This window comes from Megascapheus bottae, chromosome 12, assembly GCF_031878675.1.
Source record: "Megascapheus bottae isolate mThoBot1 chromosome 12, mThoBot2.hap1, whole genome shotgun sequence".
NCBI classification, from domain to species: Eukaryota; Metazoa; Chordata; class Mammalia; order Rodentia; family Geomyidae; genus Megascapheus; species Megascapheus bottae.
This window is the reverse complement of record NC_143520.1, coordinates 47,994,904-48,002,606: the sequence shown is the minus strand read 5'-3', so window position 1 is coordinate 48,002,606 and position 7,703 is coordinate 47,994,904. Positions and strand designations below refer to the sequence as shown.

The window sequence follows — 7,703 nt, the reverse complement described above, 5'->3', positions numbered from 1 at the left end:
CTAGTTCCACCTTCTCTAGCTCTGTTGCAGACTTTTCTCCTTCCTGTTTGTCTTCTCCATGGCTGGGGCAGTGTACATGGGGGATTACTCATCCTGTTCTCTCTTCTCTATCTCCACGCATCCTCCACTCTCCATTCTCAAGTCCACAAACCTCATGTGCATCATGGAAAGACTTCTGTGTCTATCTCCATGTGTTACAACCTCACAAAGCTCCAGACACAAGTCCACTGGCACATAATGGTTTCACGAACATGTTCCTCTGCATCCCATGGTTATCACAAACAGAGCTCATAGTCCCATCTGCCATCTTCTACAGCAGACTAGAGAACCATGACCCTTATGTCTCAGCCCCTTTAGTAGCTAAGATTATAGTTTTCACATTGTGTTGTCTGTTATCTGGTGATAGGAGTGCATTTTTGAGAGCTCTAAGGGGTACATGAGTTCCCAACTCCACTTGGGGAGAAATCAGGGAAGAGATAAGTAGGTGACACTTGATTGGACTTGAAGGATATCTGGGCTGGGGAGTAGACAAATATCCCAGATTAAAGGCTTTGCATGCTTGAGAATGAGAGGCCTTGTTGCTGGTGTGTGTGTGTGAGGGTCATCAGAGCCCCAGACCAGACAGTGTATAATCAAATGTGAAACAACAGGATTCATGAGGAGGATAGGACAGAGGTGACTGGCTGACACAGTAGGTTATCGAGGATCATTGATAGAAGGAATGCTGCCTGGTTGTCAAGACAATATAGAATTAGGTGGGAGTCTTGAGTGAGCCTTGAAATACAAAAACATGGGCTAAATGGAAGGTGATATGCTAATGAGGTTTGTAATTAATATTGATGAGAAGACAGTCACTGATGACAGACCACTGGGGAGAAGCAGAAGCCAGGGACATGAGGCGGGTATCACATACTCCAGGACCACTCCCTCAGGATTGGCGCCTTGGATTCCTAGCTTGCTGGGCTGGGCATGCCTGCTGAGCCTGCTCAGCTGTCAGACCCGCCACCTGGTGGATGGTTGGCCCTGGAGGTGGAAGCAGTCTTCCCTGAAAGCCAAAGGGGCTCCAAGAAGTACTGAGGCCCTGTTTTGCCAGTGTGCGGGGAGGGGGGGGGGGAGCTGGCACGGTGTATGGAGGAGGGGTCTCTAGGGTCTGCTCCTCTTTGTTTATTATCCAAGCTCCCACAAGGAAAAAAAAATGATGGTTTGGAGATATGAGGGGTCAAGGCAGCTGGCCTTCTGTGTGAAACAGAATCTCTTAAACAGTTTGCCCAGATTGGCCTCAAACCACCATCCTCCTGATCCTTCCTGAGTAGCCAGATGACATGCATAAGCCACTGGGCTTTTTAATCCTAAATCCCTACTTACTGCCTGTTTGTTTCTTGTCAGTGATGATGAAACGTAATGGTGGAGGTAGAAAGCATCAATAGTGAATAATAACAGCTAACTTACCAAGGCAGTCATTGTTCTAAGGCTGTTACATTAACTCATTTAATCTCATAGTCACTTTTTTTTTGCTTGTCTTGGGGCTTGAACTCAGGGCCTGAGTGTATGTGGTACCGAAGAATCGAACCCAGGTCTTTGTACACACTAGGAAAGCACTCTATCTCTAGGCCAAATTCCTGGCCCTCTCATGATAACTTTGAGGAAGATTTTATTTTTTTCATTCCCATTCCATACATGTGGCTGCCTGAGACTCAGAGAAGTGAAGCAGTTTGCTCAAGGTCACACAGGAATTTACAGAGCCAGGACTGGAAGTAGATAGTGGTTCCTGGAGTAGCCTCTTGTAGGGATGGCCTGGGGCAGGGAAGGGAGAAAGCAAACCAGTGAAATCTGTGGCCAGGAGCCACACTGTGTTCTGAGAGTCCTTGGCCTGAACGGAGGAACGAAGGAAGAGATTCCAGTTTTGCCCCGTGGGTGGAGGGCACACCACTCACGAGGGCATGCACCTCATATCTTCAAAGGTTTGCTTTCTCAACACTGGTATGTTGGGAGGAGGATCATTACTTCACAGTTTTCAGGAAGAACAAAAGAGTATGCTTGCATAGAGCCTGCTCTAGGCTAAGTTACCAGGAAATGTGAGTTTCTTTGTCTTGACTCTTGGGTAAAGCTGGCTTCAGGAGAACTGGGTTTCTCCTCCCCAGGAATAATAATAAGGAGGGCCTACCAAGTGAAGGTAAGGGCTGGGGTAACCATTAGTGGGATAAGGAAATGATAAGAATGACAATGGGCACAAAGGAAGGTCTCAGAGAAAGCTGCTTGGGTGTTTTGGAAGGGCAGAGCCAGAGCTGGGGTTTTCATTTCTCCCTGCTCCCCAAAAAGCCACACTTTTTGTCCCCCAGTCTAGGGTTAGAACCCCCAGTCTCCTGCATGGGGAAGGGTCATTCCTGAATGAGGTCTTCTCTTTGTCTGCTGCACTGGATGATAGACAATTCGGGCTCTAATCTGAGCCATAGTTTATTTAAGAGTTGGGATCAGAATGCCAGTCTTTTTGTTTTGTTTTGTTTTGCTTTCGATGACTAAACCCACTGAAGTTGAAAGGAACTAGGGTGACCCCCAGGGAATGTCCATAAATCAGCCTAGCAGTTCCCAGGGGAGGCTGAGGGCCCCAGATCACCCCAAATACTGATGTCAAAATTTTTGGTTTTTATTTTTAAATATTGTTATTATAGAAGTGATGTACAGAGGGGTTACAGTTACATACATGGAGTAATGAGTACATTTCTTTTGGGGCACTGTCAGCCCTCCTTCACTTTCAGTTCAAATGAAGTTTTATACAGAGCATAAAACCAGCTGTTTTCTAATTACTTATATAAAATGCCAATGCTCTATCACTTGAGCCACTGCTCCTCTTCTGGCTTTTTGGTGGTTAATTGGAGATAAGAGTCACGGTGACTTCTGCTTCGGTTGACTTCGAACCATGATTCTCAGATCTCAGTCACCCAAGTAACTCGGATAGCAGGCAGGAGCTATTGGTGAGTTTGTATTTTCTCATCCTTCCCAACCCTCCTCTCCCCAGCTATTTTCGGGCGGCAGAAAAAGGTCTGGTTGAGCTTGATCCCTATAACTGGAAGGGTTTTGGGCTTCTTCGAGGAGTCCTTCCAAGGCTCGGTGGAAGGACTTTTCAGCTGACATCTGTTAACAATCTGGAGTCTGCAGTCTATGAAAGCGCATCCAGGAGCGAGATGTGACCAACCCTGAAGGAACTCGGAAGACATTCAGAAGGTTGTTGCCGGTGCCAGCTCTAAACAGAGCTGGTTCATTTTAGGCAGGAGGAGGGAGTCCCCCTCCCCCGCCCGCCGCCCCAAAGGACCTTCTGGTGTAGGCATTCCGAGTGCGCTCGTTCCTGACCCGTGGCGGGAACTGCGTGCGCCCCGCGAATGCACGGGTGGGTGTTTTGCGCGTTGGGCTCGTGGGTGGGAGGCGTGTGGGGCCACTAGGGGTGTGTCCGTGGCGCCCGGGCTGGGGGCTGCGCCCACTTGTGGCTCCCCAGCGCCACCAGGAGGCCCAGCGCTTTTGCCGCCTCTGCGGAGGACCGGAGGCTGATGACATGAGGGCGCCGTCTCCCGAGTGATGGCAGCGCGCGCGGCCTCGCCGCCTCCGCCGCTCAGCCCCGGACTCCTTACGTCAGGGTAGCTGGGTCCCCCCTCCGCGCGGGAGCCGCGAGCCGCGGGAGAGCAGAGCAGAGCGCGGCGCCGAGGAGCCCGGGCGCCTTGCCGTGAGCCCGGCCCCGCCGAGCCCCGCCGAGCCCAACCCCGCCCAGGGCGGCGCGGAGGGGCGGCCGCCGGACGCCACCTGCGGACCCAGCCCTCCGGGACCACCGCCGCCCGCCCTCGCTCGGTGCGTCCCCTCCGCCATGTGTGCGGGGCCCCGTGGCTCTCCAGAGCAGTCTCAGCGCGGTGGGCACGGGAGCCCGGGTCGGGACGCCTCTCGCTGAAGTCGTTGGGTGGCGGAGATAGGGGGTCGCCACGTCGGGGACGCGGCCAGGACCCGCGGAGTTGGCTCCTGAGCGCGGGGAGCGGGGCCACCCGCGCCGCCCCACCATTACCTCCCCGGGCGGCAAGGAGGAGCTGGTGGCGGTCGCCTCCCGGCTGTGGCAGCGGCGGCGGCGCGCCTGCCTGGCGGCCGTCGGCGTACTCCTGGCCATGGCGCTCGGGCTGCTCATCGCGGTGCCCCTGCTGCTGCAGGCGGCGCCCCCCGGCGCGGCGCACTACGAGATGATGGGCACCTGCCGCATGATCTGCGACCCGTACAGCGCCGCGCCGGGAGGGGGCCCCGCGGGCGCCAAGGCGCCGCCGCCCGGACCCAGCACCGCAGCCCTGGAAGTCATGCAGGACCTCAGCGCCAACCCTCCGCCCCCCTTCATCCAGGGACCCAAGGGCGACCCAGGGCGACCCGGCAAGCCAGGACCCCGGGGTCCCCCTGGAGAACCTGGTCCTCCCGGGCCCAGAGGCCCCCCTGGGGAGAAGGGCGACTCGGGGAGGCCCGGGCTGCCTGGGCTGCAGCTGACCACCAGCGCAGCCGGGGGCGTCGGTGCGGGGGGCGGCGGCGCGGGAGGCGCCGGCGATCCCGAGGGCGAAGTGACCAGTGCGCTGAGCGCCGCCTTCAGTGGCCCCAAGATCGCTTTCTACGTCGGGCTCAAGAGCCCCCACGAAGGCTACGAGGTGCTCAAGTTCGACGACGTGGTCACCAATCTGGGAAATCACTACGACCCCACCACGGGCAAGTTCAGCTGCCAGGTGCGAGGAATCTACTTCTTCACCTACCACATCCTCATGCGCGGCGGGGACGGCACCAGCATGTGGGCAGACCTCTGCAAGAATGGACAGGTCAGTGATTCCCCACCCCTGCCGGGTCCCATCCTGTCGGTGGAAACCAGGGGACGAGCTCCCTTTCTCCCTGCCGGGAACACCCGAGCTAGCACGCCCAGGAAAGAAGTGCGGCTTGGTGCAGAAGCAACGCGCTCTTGGCCGCCGCTAACCAGAAAGTAGCACTGGAGGTTGGGTCCCAGGCGCCCAGTGACCCTCTACCCAAACTGCGCTCCCTGGTAGTTTGTGTCCCTGTCTGCAAACGTATGCTCCTCGGAAACCTCAGTGTTCTTTAGGAGCTCCTCCACTGGGCTTGAGTGGCCCCTTGCTCTCCAGCCGCCTTTCCTCTTGACCTTGACCCCTGCATCCCACTCTTCCACTCTAGGTCAGTGTCCTTAGAGTCCATAAGCTGGCTGCGCAGACAGCAGGACGGGGAAGGAACTGGTTAAGTTGGAGAGATCAAGGAGCTGGGGAGGGAGTGTTGGCTAGAAGTTGCAGGCAGTAGGGACGGCACCCCCTACCACCCCAACCCCTCCGCTCCACTTGGAGGCCAAGGCCTCAGGGAAAGGTGTTTGGCTCACGCACTCCCCGGTTCGCCCCTAGGTCCGAGCCAGCGCCATCGCCCAGGACGCAGACCAGAACTACGACTACGCCAGTAACAGCGTGGTGTTGCACCTGGATTCAGGGGACGAGGTGTACGTGAAGCTGGACGGCGGGAAGGCGCACGGTGGCAATAACAACAAGTACAGCACGTTTTCGGGCTTTCTTCTGTACCCGGATTAGGGGCGCTGAGGGTACGCGCGCGCACGTGCGCGCGCAGGGTGGCTTCAAGCTACCCTGTTCCCGCGGGAGCGCGCGGCTCTTGGGTGAGGGCCACTCTTCAGCTTCATGACACTTCCTGATATCTTTGATGGAAAAGTCGCATCCCTGTTGTCCTTGCCCTGCTCCTGGCCTCAGTGTATCTGTGACTCACAGAGCTGTAAACTGCGCCCCTGATTCCCGTGCCAAACCTGGGAAGGGAGAGGGGAGCTGAGCATGAACAAGCCCTGGAAGTGCAGAGACCGCAGTGTGATCCGATTGGACGGGTGATGAGGGAGTCTGCCCTCTCCCAGATCCTTCCCCTTCTCCCAGTGCCCCAGGCCAAGGGCTCCAGGCCCCTCCAGGGAGACAGGCCCAAGTGAGCACAGCTCCCTGGGGCTACCCTTTTTGTGACCCAGAATACCTGTGCAGATTTTCCTGACCATTAGCCAACAACTCATCCCCAGCAGAATTCCAGCAAATAGAAAAGTCACCTTTCCCATATATACACAGCACTCCCTCCTGATTCATACTCATTGAAATGCATTAAATTATGTTTTTAGACAATGGGTTCCTGTGGTCTTTGTCAGCATGCTCCTACTAGGTCTGCAGGTGTCCACCTTGCTACACATAACGGAAATAGTCTCCACAGCCCCGTTTACATCTGGCTCTGCGGCAACGGCCATGCCCCTGCCACCTGTGGAAAGGTGGGGCAGAGGAGGAGCCTCAGGTCAGCTTTGGCTGGAGATCCTAGAAGGAAGGGGGTAGGTGAGAGAAATGCAGAAATGAGTGTAATCTCTAGCAAGCCAGACGAATTTGTTCTCCTTGATTTGGGAGAGGGAGCCAGAAGGGAGACCATCCCTGCCAGTGAGTCCTGTCAGCTCTTGGGCAGAGCCCTGGGGTTGGGAGTGGGGGGCATACAATATATATAGTCAGCCCATGTCCACTTACTATTACCTCAGGAAGGTTCACATCTCCCCAAACATTGTAGTACCTCTGGGAGTGATATCCTTTCTAGATTCATAGTAGAATGGGGGACCACTGGTTCTGTCTCTCCTCATTTAGTGTTCCACACACACAAGGGAGGAAAATATCTTCAACGTGGTTTCAGATTGTTTGCTTTTGACTTTTTTGTTTTTGTTAATAGAACATTGAGCTCCAACAAACAATAAATTATCTACCAAAGAGCTCCTTAGCAACCTGCTAGTACCTGTGCCCCCCTTTCAGCTTCATTTTGTATTTGAGAGAGGCTTTTGCTAGGTAGCTAAGTTTCACCCATCCTCTTGTTTACTAAATGCTGGGATGGCAAATTTGTACCACAATACTCGGCCTTACTGAGTTCATTTGTACTGGATGTTAGGAAGAAATGGGTGCATGGAGGTTGTGATGGAGAGTGTATATCTGTGTAACACACACACACAAACACACACAGAGCTCTAATGTGACTATTGCCCTATAGATCTCCTTATATGCTCCATGTTACATGTGTATGCATAGATCTTCACTGGTATGGGGCATGAAAATAATTCTGCTTGCATGTCTGTCCCTAAATTGCCTTGGACCGGACTTCAGTTTCTGAAGGATGCTGAAAGCTGTGATTCCCATTTAAAAGACAATTACACCCCCTGCCTCGAGTCCTGTGTGCTGTCACGTCACCATTCTTCTTTCGGCTCTTATTTTATTTGAATAATCTTTTATAGTCATCCGCTTGAATGTAAGCAATAATTGTGCCAGTTTTGAGTCCACAGATAAAGTGCATAGAGAGAGCCAGGGAAAACTAGTTATATACAAACTACCACTCTCCAGTTCCAGACCCAAATAGACTCCCAATTCCCTGCCATGCTCCACCCCACTGAGAGTGGAGACCAGACCCAGCCCAGCCCACCTGCACCCAAGAACTGGGGAGGACACAGTGAGCCCAGCTACAGTTGCATACATATCAGTTTCTGATATCTTGTTGATTGTATCATCCAGAAATGCGATTAAAACCCAATGTCTGAGACCCAAATGAAGTCTAATTGCTATGGATCTGCAATCCCCAGCGGGGCCCCTAATCCTTTTTGACTTATTCCTCCCCTTCCTCCGATGAGATGAAGCTTA

General features: G+C 54.1%; 1 protein-coding gene across 1 annotated transcript; it reads left to right on the top strand.

The window, feature by feature from the left end:
* The first annotated feature begins 3,711 nt into the window (after positions 1 to 3,711).
* Positions 3,712 to 7,212, top strand: C1ql2 (complement C1q like 2). Its single transcript, XM_090342462.1, has 2 exons — positions 3,712 to 4,826; positions 5,409 to 7,212. Exons 1-2 carry the CDS (start codon positions 4,143 to 4,145, stop codon positions 5,586 to 5,588), a joined length of 864 nt encoding a protein of 287 aa, XP_090198588.1. The 5' UTR covers positions 3,712 to 4,142; the 3' UTR covers positions 5,589 to 7,212.
* The last annotated feature ends 491 nt before the right edge of the window (positions 7,213 to 7,703 follow it).

Coding starts and splice junctions, on each gene's coding strand:
- C1ql2 (XM_090342462.1), top strand. CDS start 4,143: ATGGCGCTCGGGCTGCTCATCGCGGTGCCCCTGCTGCTGCAGGCGGCG. Junction 4,827..5,408: donor ACCTCTGCAAGAATGGACAG/GTCAGTGATTCC, acceptor GTTCGCCCCTAG/GTCCGAGCCAGCGCCATCGC.